Below are 18,279 nucleotides of genomic sequence, written 5' to 3'. Positions count from 1 at the left end.
AATGGAACTCGGGTCGTTTGTTTGTGGAGCACAGAGCTGGAACGGCCATCTTGGTATGGGAAGAGAAAGTAGGCGGGGTTTCCGCTCCGGTAACCGCCCCCGGGTCACCCGGCGACCACCGCCATCTTGGGAATGGAGGTCGGGTCTTTTGTTCCTGGCGCGGAGCGTTGGGGCGGCCATGTTTGTATAGTTAGAGGGGGTGGGCGGGGCTGCCTCCTCGGTGATGGTCACCCGGCGGCCGCCGCCATCTTGTGGCGGGATTTTCTATCCGGGTCTTTAGTGAAGGACAATGAGCTTAGGTTGCAAAGTGTTCAGAGGAAGGTCTGAAATTAGATTTACAGCCAAATATCTGTAAGAACCACAAAGTTCACATTCATTCTATCTGTCAAATGAAAACACAATGCTGCAAACTCTCAGTTCTGAAGAAGAATCAGATTGCATTGGAAATGTTAACTTTCTCTCTTCACAGAAGCTGCCAAACCTGCTGAGGATTTCCACAACTTTCTGTTTTCACTTCACATTTCCACAACTTTCTGTTTTCACTTCACTTTACTCAAATTATTATTATGGTTTTGAAATTGTGTTGCATTACCAGTTCAGAGTAAAATAATTGTCACCATTTAAATGACCAAATCAGTGATATTTATTTGTCTAACTGAGAGTGGGCTGTTCAGGAGCAATGTCAGAAATCACTTTTAAGAAAATATAGTGAAATCTGCAATTCTGTTCAGATTCTGTCATTAGAAACTATAAAAACTGAGTTTGATAGAAGTTTGTGAGACGAGAGTATTAATGGTTATAAAATCAAGGGAGATGGATGGATTGAACAAGCAGATCAGACATCTGCAAACTGGAGTTTAATGTCTGAGGTTGAACTGATTCTGGTTTTGCTTTGAAGGTGGTGTCGGTTTCCTGTTCTGTCGAATAACTCCACACCTGTGGGTAATTTGCTGGAGGTAAGATAATAATCTTTATTAGTGTCACAAGTAGGCATACATTAAGTATGAAGGGCCAATAGGCCTCTTCCTGCTGCTATCCTCTATGTCTCTTCTATGTATCATTGCAATGAAGTTACTGTGAAAATCCCCTAGTTGCCACACTCCGGCACCTGTTTGGGTAAATTGAGGGAATATTCAGAATGTCCAATTGACCTAACAATTCTCCGCGCGTCGTTCGGAACTTTTGGGAGACCCACGCAGACACTGGGAGAATGTGCAGACTCCGCACAGTGACCCAAGTGGGAATCAAACCCAGGTCCCTGGTGCTGTGAAGCAACAGTGCTAACCACTGTGCTACTGTGAAGGGGAAGAGGGCTGGTATAGTGACACAGGCGTGGCTAATCCCAGTCTTCACTGAGATAGCACCTGGGTGTTTCCATTGATGAGGAACATGGCTCGTGTGTCATTGTGGTGTAGGCGGAGGATGGTGACCAAGTTCTGAGGACAGCCAAATTTGAAGAACATACTGAATTAAACATCACTTTGACAGTGAAGTGTTTCTGTGAGGTCAGAAATGACCTGTGATTCGTGATGTTCCTTGTATTTTGCTTTGGTTTGTCACGTGTAGATCATGTCTTTGGTGTCTCATGGAGGGAGAAAACCTAAATGTGACTCTGGAAGGAGCTCTTTGGCCACTAAGAGGAGATCATTGAGGAGGATCCTGGCAATGATCTTCTTGCAGACAGCAGGGAGTTGCCTGTGTAATTACCACAATTTGACTTGTCTCTCTTCTTGAATATAGTCACAATGTCTCTGAGATCCCTGGCATGCATCCTTCTTCCTAGATGAGGAAAATGAGATTATAGAATCAAGGGAGGTGGAGGGATTTAACAGACTGGAGCTTGATGCCTGAGGTTGAACTGAATCTGGTTTTGTTTTGAAGGTGGTGTCGGTTTCCTGTCCTGTCGATTATCTCCACACCCGTGGCTAATTTTCTGGAGGTGAGACAGTGTCACAAGTAGGCTAACATTAAGTAGCCTTGCAGGCTCCAAGGGCCAAAAGGCCTCCTCCTGCTGCTATCTTCTATGTATCTTCTATGTCGCAATGCAATAAAGTTACTGTGAAAATTCCTGAGTTGCCACACTCCAGCGGCTCTAAATTGAGTGAAAATTCAGAATGTCCAATTCACCTAACAATTCACCTCACATCTTTAGGGACTTGTGGGAGCCCCACACAGACACAGGGAGAATGTACAAACTCCGCACAGACAGTGACCCAAGTGGGAATCGAACCCAGCTCCCTGGTGCTGTGAAGCAACAGTGCTAACCACTGTGCTACCGTGACAGGGAAGAGGGTTGCTGCAGTGACACAGCCTTGTCGAATCCCAGTCTTCACTGAGATAGTGTCTGGGGTGTTTCCATTGATGAGGTTCATGGCTTGTGTGTCATCGGGTGTAGGTGGAGGATGGTGGCCAAGTTCTGAGGACAGCCAAATTTGAGGAACATGCTGAATATAAGATCACTGACAGTGTGAAGTGTTTTTGTTAAGTCAGAAAAGACATGTGAGGGGCAGCATGTGACACAGTGGTTAGCACTGGGACTGTGGCGCTGAGGACTGTTAGGCTAAATCTCAGTTCAATGAGTGAGTCGACACAGTAAGGCTTCAATCAAATAGTTTTTTACTCTAGGATTGTAACACGTACAGCCATCTGAGTTATGGCTGGAGAAGGCGCATTCTGCCGAGCCTCAAGTTACACACACTGATAAAGGTTGTTCCGCGCGCAATGGCCTTGGGCGGGTTACATAGCTGCCCACTCACAGTACTGTTGCTAACATAAATGTTATCTAAACCGCCACCCCCATCGCCCTCCTTAGTCAGAGCTAGAAGCAGCTGCAGAAATATACCTTACAATCCCTCCTTTGTCCTCTTATGAGGACAACAATTACTTCCCGCGCCCCCTATGTTTTGAAACGCGCGCAAAAATAGAAATAAAAAACCCTTTTTGCCAAGCGTTCTATACCGCCTGGTTGGGTCCTGAGGTCTCTGGTAGGTGAGGACCCCCCCAATCCTCTTGGCTCGACCCGCCGGAGTCTCAAGTCCTTCCCAGGGGCGGTGTACATTACATACAATTTTTGCCTTGCCCCTTATAACCCGCGCGTTTTTCTTTCGTTCCCTTCCCCCCCCCAGTTTCACATTTCAGCTTCTAAGTATTCTTCTAGGAGGTAGTTCCTCCCGGTTGGCGAATGCCCTCAGCCCACGGGATTTTTCCGGGTTTTCTGATACACACCAGGTCCCCTTCTTTTATCGGACTCTCCTGTCCTTCTTCTCCGTCACCGGCCGCGTTGTTCACCTGTTGCGAAACTAAAGTGACCATGTTACCGAGCATTTTGATATATTGACTTATTTCAATTTCCCTATCTTCCCATGTTTGCACCCACTCCGGGTTGGTCTTGGGTCCTGGGTCGTTAAGAGGGTGAAAATTCAAAACTTAAGATTTGTAAGTTCCAATTAAAAATGCATCTTCAGCTGTGTGGACTGTTCATTACTTTATCAGAATTTAAAAGGCCAGAACTCGCAGGCAAACCAGCATGGGAGTGTCAAGACATCTTCTGGATTACACACAAAAGCTTGTTGAAAGGGTTGACTGTCTTGCAGAGACAAAAAGGGGGTATAGTGGGTGCATAAATTGGAATGATGCCATTCGCATCTTGAAACTTGTTTTTAAATTTTTCACTCAAATGGCTGGGAGTAAAAGTTGGAGTGCTGCCAAATTCCCGTTATCAAGTTTTTCAGGGAACACAATATGTTATTGAAACTCATGGACATATTTCATTTACCCATCTGTTGTTTATAAGTCATTCTGCAATCTCATAATTAAAACATCTGCGTTGTGAGACAGTTTAGTTTCACCCTACTGATGATTTTTTGTGTCAGGGAAGTTTTAACCCTGAACTAATGAAACACCGGCTTGATCATATTTGTCACATGTATTTCAACTATCCTAACCTCCACTGAACACCATAAAACTAATATTTTCTTATTTTTACATACGTGATTTTGCACCCTGATTAAAATTATAGCCTTTGAAAAGAAAAAAAATTGTTAACTGTACTCAAACTATAATCTTTAAAGACAATGCGTAGACAATTTGAAGCTTTCAAATAATCACAGCTCGTAACAAGTCAAGGTCTGAAGTCAAAGTCTGAATACAAAGACTGTGAATAGTTCAGAACAAAGTTTAGATGCCTAAAACTCTCTCTCTCTCTCTCTCTCTGGAACTCTTGTCGCTCTTTCTCTTTATCTAACTACCCCTCCCCTTCTCTGTCTCTCCCTGACGTTCTCTTTCGCTCTCTCAACTTTTGCTGTCTCTATCAGTCTCTCTCTCTCTACGTAACTCTCTCTCTGTCTCTCTTTCTCTAAAATGGAACAAAATTAAAATACTGAACAAAATTTTTCATTCTCCTTCAAAAACTTTATCTGTGTCATTCCATTTAAGTCAATTTCTACTGATTAATTTTAGAGGCATTAGCTATTCTTAGAGATGTATATTTCTTTGTGCAGATGACCTGCTTGCTGAAATGGTTAAATTTTTGTACAGAATCAAAAGTGGTGGAGAACTGGGCATGATGCCATCTCCATCCGTTATGCGACCTTAGACATTACCCATCCTTTCTTTCAATTTTCAATGTTCGTTGTTTAACCGGTTTTTGGAAAGAGACATTACTGGATGTTTATTTTTCTTTTATTTCAAGTGAGTTGAATTACTGCTGAATTTATCTGGACGGCTTGAAACGATCTGAAGTTATTCTCGACATGTATCCATTCTTAAGTTTCTAACCGTAACCTTGTATTGATTTTCCTCCCCATTTTTTTGTTTTGGGAGGGGTGTTAGTCATCCTCAGACATTCCTGAACAAAACTAATTAAGTGCTTTAGCCCCTTTCTGATCTTTTGGACTTCACTTAATTTGATTTTTTTCTCTCCTTGAGACATTCTGGGACAGTCGTTAGCCGTAATTGTTGGCAGTTTTGTGAGGTCTTTATGCTAGTTTGCAGAACCTACTGCAGTATCTTTACTCGTTTTATTGACATGCTTAAAGGAGTTAGAGCTCAATTCCTTTAAACCAGCCTGTCTTCCAAATGGTATGAAGGTTTAATTTATCATTTGTGCTTAGAACTTTATTTGTCTTATCTTTACTTCTGTGTATCTCACCATTTTTCTCTGTTCCACAGAAATCACACCCATCTTTGATCATTGTTTTTTTTTACCAGAGTATTTTGCTCTTCAAAAACCAAAAAAAAATGTTTTAAACTGACTTTTTTACTCATTTGGCCTTGATACTAGATTTATTGGATGTTACCTCACCGTCTGTCCGCCTTGCCAAGTGATTCTAATTTTAGGCGGTCAAAGGTTTGACTACTCGCCTTGTCCACCGGCTCGAGCGGCGTCCAGCTCAGCAAATCCTTCCAGACTTACACTAAATGTTAGGGGTGAAAATATTCACACAAAGGCCTGAATATCAGTAACAAAGCAGTTTACTATGTCAGAATTCTGGGAGATAAGATTTGGGAACTCCGCAGTCCCTGACAGCACCTTATCTCACTTAAGCTAATGTTACCGGACATTTATATTTCAAGTCTCTTATGAACCGGTGATAATAGATCCAAAACTGTTTTGTTTTCAAATGCGGACATTTATATTTCAAGTCTCTTATGAACCGGTGATAATAGATCCAAAACTGTTTTGTTTTCAATGCCCGACCTTCACGTGACAGATCTCTCAGGCAACAAAACAATTATCCGATTCTAAAACTCTACTTCCTTCTCACTCTACTTCTGAGATCTGACAGTTTTTTAAGTAAAGACTTTGAGTAAATATTATCACTAATATTTGGTCGAAGGTAATAATTCTATTTCCTTCTCACTCTACTTCTGATATCTGACAGTTTTTTAAGTAAAGACTTTGAGTAAATATTATCACTAATATTTGGTCGAAGGTAATGTCCTCTTGTCACAAGGCAACAAAACAATTTTCCGATTCTAAAACTCTACTTCCTTCTCACTCTACTTCTGAGATCTGACAGTTTTTTAAGTAAAGACTTTGAGTAAATATTATCACTAATATTTGGTCGAAGGTAATAATTCTATTTCCTTCTCACTCTACTTCTGATATCTGACAGTTTTTTAAGTAAAGACTTTGAGTAAATATTATCACTAATATTTGGTCGAAGGTAATAACATGTCCTCTACTTCCTTCTCACTCTACTTCTGAAATCTGACAGTTTTTTAAGTAAAGACTTTGAGTAAATATTATCACTAATATTTGGTCGAAGGTAATAATTCTATTTCCTTCTCACTCTACTTCTGATATCTGACAGTTTTTTAAGTAAAGACTTTAGGTAAATATTATCACTAATATTTGGTCGAAGGAAATCATTAATCTTACACCTTAAGGACTTTTAAGTTCAACTTAACACTTACGTGTCACAATCCCAAGGCGTTTGACGTCCGGCTATGGTCGTCTTCTATTTTTGTCTCCTTTTTCAATCACTGAGACAATTATTACACAATTTAAAATTTCAATTTTGGAGTTTTGATTTAACAGGTTTGACTCCGTACCTTCTTTTTAGCCGGCTTTTAATTGTCTCTGCGATCTTAAACGGAGTTGTGTTCGACTCCCCCCCCAACGTCGGGGTCACCAATTTGTTAGGCTAAATCTCAGTTCAATGAGTGAGTCGACACAGTAAGGCTTCAATCAAATAGTTTTTTACTCTAGGATTGTAACGCGTACAGCCATCTGAGTTATGGCTGGAGAAGGCGCATTCTGCCGAGCCTCAAGTTACACACACTGATAAAGGTTGTTCCGCGCGCAATGGCCTTGGGCGGGTTACATAGCTGCCCACTCACAGTACTGTTGCTAACATAAATGTTATCTAAACCGCCACCCCCATCGCCCTCCTTAGTCAGAGCTAGAAGCAGCTGCAGAAATATACCTTACACTCGCCAACCCCAGACCATCCCCCCAGCCCCAGCCGAAGCCTCCCCTGCCAGCGGAATGGCTCCCCAACCCCCCGACAGTGACAGCGCTGGACACAGTCCGCAGCCACCACGCAAGGTCCCTGAAAGTTTTGAGGACACATAGAACACAGAACAATACAGCACAGTACAGGCCCTTTGACCCACAATGTTGTGCCACCCATTTATCCTAATGTAATATCAACCTAACCTACACCCCTTCAATTTACTGCTGTCCATTATGTCTGTCCCAAGAGTCGCCTCAAAGTCCCCATGTCCCACATCATGGCCAATTGGGGCTGGAGCATTGGGGAGGGTCCCAGGTGATGTCCGGGGACCGTCCATACGCCATGTGGCGTACTCCTCGAGAATACCGTTTTAGGGGGCGGAGTATCGGAAAAACGGTGCACCCTCTGATACCAGCATCAAAATGGAATGTTCGGCCGATCGCCGAACGCGATTCTGCCGATCGGAGAATCCAGCCTATTCTGGGCCAGGGTTTAGAGAACCCCAAAGTGCATCATGGAGTTCACCTGACCCACAACTTTAAATAGATTGTGGTTATGGGGAGCACAAGGGACCACTTTGCAGGTGTGATGCAACAGAGAGCTAGTGTGTTTAAAACAAAACAATGTTTATTCTATGAATCCAGTTAACATTTTATAAACAAACAGTAAACAATTCATCAACTACCAATCCTGACCACCCCACCAAAAGAATACAGTACTCTATAGCTAACCCTGGATAACTTTCCTAACAACATCCATAAGATAAATCCTTTCGAAAATAAAGACAGCAGGTTTAAATGTTCTACAGAAACAGGTATTACTTTGAAATCATCAATGATCACAAGACATAACACAGAGGAGCAAAATTAGGCCACTCGGCCCATCGAGTCTGCTCCGCCATTGAATCATGGCTGATATTTTTCTCACCCCCTCATACTCATGAAGAAGGAGCTTTTAAAGATCGAGTCACCTTGTTGAAAATCAAACTAAACTCACTGTCTTCACCAGCTATCTATAAAGTCTCAGGCAAGCGAGCACTCGGAAGCGATGACTGTAGAAAAGTTTCGATTTATTCCTCTTACTATTTATATCTTCTACTCACCAAAGGGGTCTCCGGCGTCTACCCACACCTGGGTCGGGATATTTATGTTCCAGCAGTCCGAGGAAAAGGTGGGGCAGCTCCTACTCCCCTCACCTTGGTAAATAATACTCAGGTGAGGCCACAGGGACTCTGAGGTTGCAGATCCCTGGGCCGCCTGTAGGGTTAGAACACTACCCAGGCCATGGAGACAGATTAGGAAACCCTGTCCCTAGATCGGTTCAAAATTGAGGACGTGTTGAAGTGAGAATGTAAATTACAGGAGTGCTGGCAATAATCTCCCAGCCATTCCTGGGGGTGCCAGAGGACTGGAGAATTACAAATGTTATGCACTTGTTCAAAAAGGACAGTTCCAGCAATTACAGACCAGTTAGTTTAGAATATCCTGGGAAAGGAGTTCACTAAAATCAGCAACAACTCAGCCTCTTGTGCGGTTTTGGTTTCTGTTTCTCTTCCTGCACAATGTAACCCTAAACTCCTGTTTACAATGATCCACTTCCCAAACAGAGATCTGTGGCTTCATTAATTTCAGCCCAAAGTGTAACCACAGGAAGAGGAGGCTTTGCAACCATCCCACCCTTAATGATGAGATTCAGTACATCAGTCCAAAACACTGGCTCTCAGTCCTAAAGACTGGCTCTTGTGTTTGTGATCCTGGGAGTGTTCCCGATACCTTCCCTGGATCCGAGGGTTAGGAAACACTCTGGAAGGTATGGGGAGCTCGGACCTGTCCATGGGAGTAACTGAAGGGATGAGAACTGGATTAAAAAGGAGAAGAGACCCTAAAATGGGGCAGTCGGGAACAGGACACCAGTTAGTTTCCTCTTATCCTGGAGAAATTACTGTCCCTGCTGTGTGGCTGAAAAAACATAAATTCATTTGACACATATCAGAATATTAAACTGCAGCAAGTTGTGGGATGATTAACATCAGCATGAACATTCTCCAACTGTCAGAATGAACATGGTTCAGTCCTGGATGTGATTAACAGCAGCATTAACAACAGAATCCAATTCCAGTTGTTCCTTGTGAACTCTCTGGTGTCTCAAGAGGTGGGATGAGTGGATGAATGTCTTCCCACAGTCAGAGCAAAGAAACGGCCTCTCCCCAGTGTGAACTCGCTGGTGTGTCAGAAGATTGGATGGATGAATAAATCCCTTCCCACACGTGGAGCAGGTGAATGACCTCTCCCCAGTGTGAACTCGCTGGTGTTTCTGGAGGCTGGACGACAGAGCGAATCCCTTCCCACACACAGTGCACCTGAATGGCCTCTCCTCATTGTGAACTCGCTGGTGTGTCAGCAGATCAGTTGAGGTTTTGTAAATCTTCTCACATTCAGAACATTTGAAAAGTCTTTTATCCGTGTGAACCAGTTGGTGTTTAGCAAGGTAGGATGATCGTGAGAATCCCTTCCCACATTTAGAGCAGGTGAATGGCCTCTCCCCAGTGTGGACTCTCTGGTGTATCGACAATTCACTTGTGGTTTTATAACTCTTCTCACATTCAGTACATTTGAAAGGTCTGTTATCCGTGTGAACTAGTCGGTGTGTAGTGAGGTAGGCTGATTGAGTGAATCCTTTCCCACACACAGAGCAGGTGAATGGCCTCTCCCCAGTGTGAGTACGTCCATGTTCGATGAGTGTCTATGATCGTATGAACCGTTTCGCACAGTGAGAGCAACTGAACTGTCTCTCGGTGGGAACCACCTGGTGCTTGACCAGGTCCTCGGAGATTTTAGAGTTGTTATCACAGCCTGAGGGGTTAAAGAGCCTCTCGTCAATGTGAACTTGCCGGTGTGTCAGCAGGTGGGAGGACTGAATGAATCCCTTCCCACATACGGAGCAGCCGAATGGCCTCTCCCCAGTGTGACTGTGTTGAATATTTTCAAGCAGGGATGGATAATTGAATCCCTTCTCACAGTCCTCACACTTCCACGGTTTCTCCATGGTGCTGGATTTGTTGTGTCTCTCCAGGCTGGATGATCAGTTGAAGCTTGAGCCACACACAGAACATGTGTAAGGTTTCTCCCCGCTGTGAATGCTTGTATTTTTATCAGGCTGTGTAACTGGTTAAAACTTTCCACAGTCTGTTCACTGCAACACTCACTTGGCTATGTGTTGTGTGGGTCTCGGTGCTTTTCCAGTCACACTGATGTTTCCACAGTCAGTTCACTGGAACACTCTCACTTGGGTGTGTGTGTATCTCGTTGCTTTCCAATCACACTGATGTTTGAAATATTTTCCCACCAATAGAACAGAGAAACATTTCTCCTTCCACATTCTCCGAAGTTATTCAGATTTTGATGTAGTGAATGATTCCGTTACATCTCTGCGATGTTTTGTTTGAGTTTCCACTTGCAAAATGTTTTCTCCTAATACCCTGTAAAAGAAGTTTACAAACATCATCACTGTATAGCAATAGAAATTCAGAATAGACAATTCCAGTTTCTGTGGACTAATCTTTTATCGCTTGTTACCCCAAATAAGTGGTCCAAACAAACTGAAAGAAGACAAAATTAGCAACAAAATCAAAGGGAAGCTTCCTAACTAAACCAGAATGTTGCTTCCAGTGTTTTGGAGTTGCTCTTTACCGAGTTTCCCACCAGTTGTGGAAGGTAGCAAGCGTACCAGTGGACACCACTGCTCCCTTTCAATGAAACGTTGCAAGGCAGTCTGACAGGCGCCCAACCTCCAGAGAAACTGCTCATTGAGGTTCAACAAATTTCTGTGTTAACCAGATCCAAGAACAGGTCCAGGAGAAGTACTTCTGATTTACCCAGCCTCCTCCACACTGGACAGCCAAAGATTAGGAGCCTGGGGCTCAAGTGTAACCAAAGTTGAGGAGCAGCCCCTTCAGGAAACTATACAGAGGCTGTAACCTCTCACCCTGAGTATATCCATGGCTTCATGCACTCTTCCCGACTGCAGCCTGGGGATGGGTGAAGTTGTTTAACTTGTTGCCAGAACGATGCTTTTTCGGGCACTAGGACCAGGCCGGGAATAGACAACGAAGCCCCGCCGATTACACACCTTTCCCAAGACAATCAGTGTCCTCTCTCCTACATTACTCTGTCTGATGGGGTTCAGAGGCTCAGAGGAGGAAAATAATAAGGACGGTTTTGGACCCGTGGGAAAGACTAGAACGAGGCGACACACTTTAAGAATGAGAGATGGGGAGAATGTGAAGGCTTAAATGAGGATAATTTTTTTGTTTCCGATGTTCATTAGTCTGTGGAATTCACTTCCGCAGAGAACAGTGGAGGCTGGGGTAGAGTTGGACAGATTTTTGATAGACAAGGGAGTCAATGGTTCTGGGTGCAGGTGGGTGGTGCAGACAGGCAAAGGAAACTGAGACCACAACCAGATCAGCCCTAATTATATTGAATGGTGGAACTGGCTTGGAGGGCCGAATGGCCTGTTCGTCCTCCTTAGTCCCAGTCCAATAGGTTAAACCCAGCAGCATCTCCACCATCTCCACTCCAGCCCAAATTGCTTTTGCATCCAATGCCCATCCTAACTGAACCCTGCTCATAATTGGTCTGCCCAGCCTTTCTGTACCTGCGCATTACAGTCTTTTTGATTAAGATAAGATGTACTCACATACACAACTGTTTCTGGGTTGAACTGTGCTCCCTCTTGGGAGGGGTGTTCTTTCTCCCTCTCTCCCTTCCGCCGTGCCCCATATCAGTGTGTCCTTTACCAGTGGTCTGTGTTGCTCGTTTGGGAGCCTTTCTGCTGATGTGGTGGTGGGCGTGTGCTGGCGTGAAATCTGGTGGTTTTGTTTTCTTGTTGATTATTCATTGCTTTCTGTTTCATAACAAAAATCTTTATTGTCACAAGTAGGCTTACATTAACTGCAATGAAGTTACTCTGAAAATCCCCGAGTCGCCACATTCCGGCGCCTGTTCTGGTTCACTGAGGGAGAATTCAGAATGTCCAGTTTTGGTGTATTGTGGATGTTTCTACTGTATTGCTGATTGTTTTGTATTCAGCTGTGTTCTTTTGTAATATGGAGTTGTTAATAAACTAAAATATCTGTATTCGCCCATGGAGGGAATTCTGGGTAGCATGCTCCACCATTTAAATGTAAGAAAAAAGAAAGATGATGTGTCGAAATCATAGAAAAGAGCGATATAAAACAACTACTGTGCTTTTACAAATAACAAATAATTTGCTTCCATTCCGCTTAAGTGTCAGACAAAATTAATATATTAATTGCAATTAAATACTGTGACTTAAATCCTTCAGTTTATCATGTTTCTTTAACTGTATTTCTGAATTCAGATTCATGTCCTCATTTCTTTCCTCTTCTGAGCCTCTGAACTCTATCAGACAGAGTAATGTAGGAGAGTGGACATTGATTCATAGAATCATAGCATTTACAGTGCAGAAGGAGGCCATTCGGCCCATCGAGTCTGCACCGGACCTTACAAAGAGCATCCTACTGAAGCCCACGTATCTCCGCTACCCCCGTAATCCAGCAACCCCCACTTAACATTTTTTGAACACTAAGGGCAATTTAGCATGGCCAATCCGCCTAACCTGCACATCTTTGGACTGTGGGAGGAAACCGGAGCACCCGGAGGAAACCCACGCAGACACGGGGAGAACGTGCAGACTCCGCACAGACAGTGACCCAGCCGGGAATCGAACCTGGGACCCTGGAGCTGTGAAGCAACTGTGCTAACCACTATGCAACCGTGCTGCCCTAAAATGAAATCAAAATCGCTTATTGTCACGAGTAGGCTTCAATGAAGTTACTGTGAAAAGCCCCTATTTGCCACATTCCGACGCCTGTTCGGGGAGGCTGGTACGGGAATTGAACTGTGCTGCTGGCCTGCCTTGGTCTTCTTTCAAAGCCAGCGATTTAGCCCTGTGCTAAACAGCCCCTCAATTGTCCTGGGAAACAACAGCAAGAGGAGCTCGGAGGTTATAAGGGCAAGGGAGCAGTGAGGTCTGGCACCAGACTTGAGGACTGGTACCTGAGTTGCTCAGTCAAGTGAGTGAATGTCTTTTTTTTATTAGTGTCACAAGTAGGCTTGCACTGCAATGAAGTTACTGTTCAGGTGCACTGAGGGAGAATTCAGAGTGTCCATTTCACCTAACCTGTGGACTGTGGGAGGAAACCGGAGCACCCGGAGACCCATGCAGACATGGGGAGAACGTGCAGACTGGGCACAGATAGTGACCCAAGCTAGGATTTGAACCAATGTCCAATAATTTATATTTTAAGAATGTCTTCCATCAACTGGGCAGCTGGCTGTTTCTCAGTACTCTGGGGCAGCACGGTAGCATGGTGGTTAGCATAAATGCTTCACAGCTCCAGGGTCCCAGGTTCGATTCCCGGCTGGGTCACTGTCTGTGCGGAGTCTGCACGTCCTCCCCGTGTGTGCGTGGGTTTCCTCCGGGTGCTCCGGTTTCCTCCCACAGTCCAAAGATGTGCGGGTTAGGTGAATTGGCCATGCTAAATTGCCCGTAGTGTCCTTAAAAGTAAGGTTGGGGGGGTTGTTGGTTTACGGGTTTAGGGTGGATACGTGGGTTTGAGTAGGGTGATCCTTGCTCGGCACAACATCGAGGGCCGAAGGGCCTGTTCTGTGCTGTACTGTTCTATGTTCTATGTACTTTGATTTCCTGAAGCTCCTGTTTCGAGTTTCAGACAGTTCTGTTCCAAGTGAGATGTTTAAAGGATTTTCATCTGCCTCTCTGCATATCGATGTTCATTAAGGATACATAAATTGTTCTCCCTGTGTCTGCATGGATCTCAGCCCCAAAGACATGCAGAGTAGGTGAATTGGCCACGCTAAAAAGGATACACAAATTAGATACACAAATCCCTCTCATTAGATATCTATTTTCCAATATTAGATGCATAGGGCTTCCCACATCAACGCTACGACCAAGAAAGCATAACAGCGCATAAATGGGCAGCATGGTAGCATGGTGGTTAGCATCAATGCTTCACAGCTCCAGGGTCCCAGGTTCGATTCCCGGCTGGGGCACTGTCTGTGCGGAGTCTGCACGTCCTCCCCGTGTGTGCGTGGGTTTCCTCCGGGTGCTTCGGTTTCCTCCCACAGTCCAAAGATGTGCGGGTTAGGTGGATTGGCCAGGCTAAATTGCCCTTAGTGTCCTAAAAAAATAATGTTAATGGGGGTTGTTGGGTTACTGGTATAGGGTGGATACGTGGGCTTGAGTAGGGTGATCATTGCTCGGCACAACATTGAGGGCCGAAGGGCCTGTTCTGTGCTGTACTTTTCTAATTCTTAAAAAAAAAAGCGCCTATACTTCCTCAGGAAACTATGGAAATCCAGCTTGTCCACGTTGGGTCTTACAATTTTTACAGATGCAGGAAAACATGATAGGAAAACATCCTATCACAGGATGTATCACAGCCTGCTGTGGCAACTGCTCAGCCCAAGACCATCAGAAACGACAGAGAACACAACCCCAGTCCATCATGCACCTTAGGTCCTCAGCACCTTAGTCCCACTGCTAACCACTATGCCACATGTCTCCCTCTTACTTGGATTTATGTATGATTTATATCCCACTCGCCCAAACTTCACATCATAGCAAACAAAAATCACTATTCACTAATTGGGATGATGAATGGGGCTGCATTACCCGGCATTCCCCGCGGTGGTGAATGTCCCCTATCGACACCGCAGGACAACAGTGCGCAGGCGCAATGCCTGGGAGTAGTTGGAGCATGAGCGGTGGGTGCTGGCGCCTGGGAAAGAGACGCTTCTTTGTCTTATGGGCAGCGGGTAAGGATGCGGAAATCCGGAGGAAGCGACGGAGTCCACTCTGGAGGGAGAGAGTTTCTAAACACTACGTGAAGGCCCTAAACCAGGAATACGAACCTGCAGGTCCTGCGTTTGCAGCTTCTGCTCTTTTTCCCGATAACAGGCCCAGTTCAACGGCTGCCATCTTGATTGAAATGGAACGGTACGCATGCGCGGATGCTGTGACGTCTGGAATGGGCGGGGCTTCGTAGTCTCACCCGGCCAGGTCCCAGTGCCCGAGGCAGCAAACACACCCAGGCTTCAGTGTCCCTCAGCTTGATTAATTTATTTGTCTGGCTAAAAGGATGGTCTCTTTCCTAATATTCACAACTAAAGGGCTGGTTTTCCCAGGAGATGGCTGACATTTAAGGGGGCAGTAAAGTAATATTGGGCACAGATTTTTCTAATGTAGTGGCACGATCGCACAGTGGTTAGCACTGTTGCTTTACAGCGCCAGGGACCTGGGTTCGATTCCCGGCTAGGGTCACTGTGCGAATTCTGCAACTTCTCCTGTGTCTGCGTGGGTTTCCTCCGGGTAGTCCGGTTTCCTCCCACAAGTCCTAAAAGACGTGTTGTTAGGTGACATTGGACATTCTGAATTCTCCCTCTGTGCACCCGAACAGGTGCTGGAGTGTGGCGACGAGGGGCTTTTCACAATAGCTTCATTGCAGTGTTAATGTCAGCCTACTTGTGACACTAATAAAGAACATTATATTCTGAAGGTTAGTCTTTGAATTTCATTTCCACGTGGAGCAGCGGAGTCTGGCGTGACGGGGGGGGTGGGGATCATTGAATATATTGAAGCACAAGTTGGATATAATTCCTTCACAGCTCCAGGGTCCCAGGTTCGATTCCCGGCTTGGGTCACTGTCTGTGCGGAGTCTGCATGTTCTCCCCGTGTCTGTGTGGGTTTCCTCCGGGTGCTCTGGTTTCCTCCCACAGCCCAAAGATGTAGGTGGATTGACCATGCTAAATTGCCCTTAGTGTCCAAAATTGCCCTGCGTGTTGGGTGGGGTTGCTGAGTTATGGGGATAGGGTGGAGATGTAGGCTTGTGTGGGGTGCTCTTTCCACGAGCCAGTGCAGACTCGATGGGCCAAATAGCCTCCTTCTGCACTGTAAATTCTGTCATATTTTATTGACAATGGAGTTGGTGGTTATGGGGTTCAGGCAGGAGTTATGGGGAACAGGTAGGAAAATAGACTGAAAGCTGAGATGAGGGGTTTTTTCACTCGCGGATGTGGTGAAGCTTTGGAATACACCCCAGACGAATGTGGATCTCAGTCATTAAGTATGTTCAAGACAAATATTGATAGGTTTCTAGATATTGAAGATATCGAGGGATATGTGATCGTGTAGGAAAATGGTGCTGAGGTAGATCGGCCAAGGATCTCATTGAATGGTTGAGCAGACTCGGTGGGCCGAATGGCCTACTCTTGCTTCTATTCTAATCTCTGTGTCCTGGTCAAGAAACAATGAGCTGAGCTTGGATCTGTCAATCAGCCTGAATCAGCACCTTCAGGAGAATTGGGAGGGTGAATATTAGATACAGCAGAGTGAGAATGGAGGGAGAGTGTGTGGGATGGAGATTTACAGCTTTCGGGGAATAAGAGAGAGGAAAAAAACATGACATAAAAATTAGAATTGTCTATTCTGAATTTCTATCCTGTACGAACTGATGGCTTTTGTAAATTGTTTTTAAAGGATATTGGAAGAGGAGGAATTATAGACAGAAATCTCAAACGTCACACCTTGATATGACAAACTTACTCGATTCCATCCGATCTGAATATCGTCGGGCTCTGAATATCATCGGCAAGAAGGAGAAATTTTTGTTCAATCCGTTGGCTTCAGAAGATTTTAAACGTGAGCGTGACTGAAAAAGCATCAAGACCCACACAACATACACCCGATGAGAGAGTTCCAGTGAACTGACTGTGAAAAGAGCTTCAACTATTACAGAGCCTGAAAAAACATCACTCCATTCACAGTACCGAGAGACAGTTTCTGTGTGGCTGTGAACATATTCTGTGTGTAGACAAGGCTTCCACTGATTGTCCAATCTGGAGAGACACGAGGAGACCCAAAACATGGAGAAACCGTGGAAATGTTGGGACTGTGGGAAGGGATACAGATTCCCATCTGAGCTGGAGATTCATCGACGCAGTCACACTGGGGAGAGGCCATTCACCTGCTCTCAGTGTGGGCATGGATTCACTCGATTATATCACCTGCAGGCACACCAGCGAGTTCACACTAGGGAGAAGCCATTCACCTGCTCTCAGTGTGGGAAGGGATTCATTGATTCCTCCACCCTACAGACACACCAGCGAGTTCACACTCAGCAGAAGCCATTCACCTGCTCTCAGTGTGGGAAGGGATTCATTGATTCATCCACCCTACAGACACACCAGCGAGTTCATACTGGAAAGAGGCCGTTCACCTGCTCTCAGTGTGGGAAAGGATTCATTGATTCATCTGCCCTGCAAAGACACCAGCGAATTCACACTGGGGAGAAGCCGTTCACCTGCTCTCAGTGTGGGAAGGGATTCATTGATTCATCCGCCCTGCAAAGACACCAGCGAATTCACACTGGGGAGAAGCCGTTCACCTGTTCTCAGTGTGGGAAGGGATTCATTGATTCATCTGCCCTGCAGAAACATCAGCAAATTCATACTGGGGAGAAGCCATTCACGTGTTCTCAGTGTGGGAAGGGATTCCTTGATTTATCCCACCTGCGGATCCATCAGCGAGTTCACACTGGTGAGCGCCCGTTCATCTGCTCTTACTGTGGGGAGGGGTTCACTCAGTCATCCACCCTGCAGACACACCAGCGAGTTCACACTGGGGAGAAGCCATTTACCTGCTCTCAGTGTGGAGAGAGATTCAGAGCTTCTTCCAGCCTGCGGAACCATCTGCGAGTTCACACTGGGGAGAAGCTGTTGACGTGCTTTCAGTGTGGGAACACATTCAATGATTTATCCACGCTGCAGAGACATCAGCGAATTCACACTGGGGAGAGGCCGTTCACCTGCTCTCAGTGTGGGAAGGGATTTATTGATTCATCCATCCTGCAGAGACATCAGAGAATTCACACTGGGGAGAAGCCATTCACCTGCTCCCTCTGTGGGAATGGATTCACACAGTTATCCAGTCTGCAGGCACATCAGCAAGTTCACACTGGGGAGAAGCCGTTCATCTGCTCTTAGTGTGGGAAGGGATTACATAGAAACATAGGAAATAGGAACAGGAAGAGACCATTTGGCCCTTTGCTCCTGCTCCGCCATTCATTATGATCATGGCTTATCATCCAACTCCATAGCCTAATCCCGCTTTCCCCTCCATATCCTTTGATCCCCTTTGCCCTCAGTGCAATATCTAACTGCTTCTTGAAAACATACAATGTATTGGTCTCAACTATTTCCTGTGGTAATAAATTCCA

The 18,279-nt window shown here is 45.2% G+C and overlaps 1 protein-coding gene and 2 long non-coding RNA genes across 3 annotated transcripts in view; 1 reads left to right on the top strand and 2 right to left on the bottom strand.

Annotated features, from left to right (window-relative positions):
• LOC119959491 (oocyte zinc finger protein XlCOF6-like) overlaps positions 1-18,028 on the top strand; it is a gene marked incomplete at its 3' end in the record, with an annotated part of 29,996 nt that extends 11,968 nt beyond the window's left edge. Inside the window, exons 4-5 of the mRNA XM_038787731.1 lie at positions 899-956; positions 16,937-18,028. Of these exons, the coding sequence (XP_038643659.1) occupies positions 899-956; positions 16,937-18,028 (1,150 nt within the window). The remainder of the gene's footprint in view (positions 1-898; positions 957-16,936) is intronic.
• Positions 2,600-6,929, bottom strand: LOC119959493. The gene is made up of 2 exons (XR_005459213.1): positions 6,418-6,929; positions 2,600-3,299 (listed from the first exon to the last, which is right to left on the bottom strand). It is a non-coding gene; the product is annotated as an uncharacterized LOC119959493 (long non-coding RNA).
• On the bottom strand, positions 10,009-15,003 carry LOC119959494. Its single transcript, XR_005459214.1, has 3 exons — positions 14,918-15,003; positions 11,658-11,864; positions 10,009-10,437 (listed from the first exon to the last, which is right to left on the bottom strand). It is a non-coding gene; the product is annotated as an uncharacterized LOC119959494 (long non-coding RNA).
• Positions 18,029-18,279: the final 251 nt, after the last annotated feature.

Source organism: Scyliorhinus canicula, unplaced genomic scaffold (genome assembly GCF_902713615.1).
Source record: "Scyliorhinus canicula unplaced genomic scaffold, sScyCan1.1, whole genome shotgun sequence".
Classification (NCBI taxonomy): domain Eukaryota; kingdom Metazoa; phylum Chordata; class Chondrichthyes; order Carcharhiniformes; family Scyliorhinidae; genus Scyliorhinus; species Scyliorhinus canicula.
The sequence above is the reverse complement of the archived record's forward strand: the minus strand, read 5'-3'. Positions and strand labels throughout refer to the sequence as shown.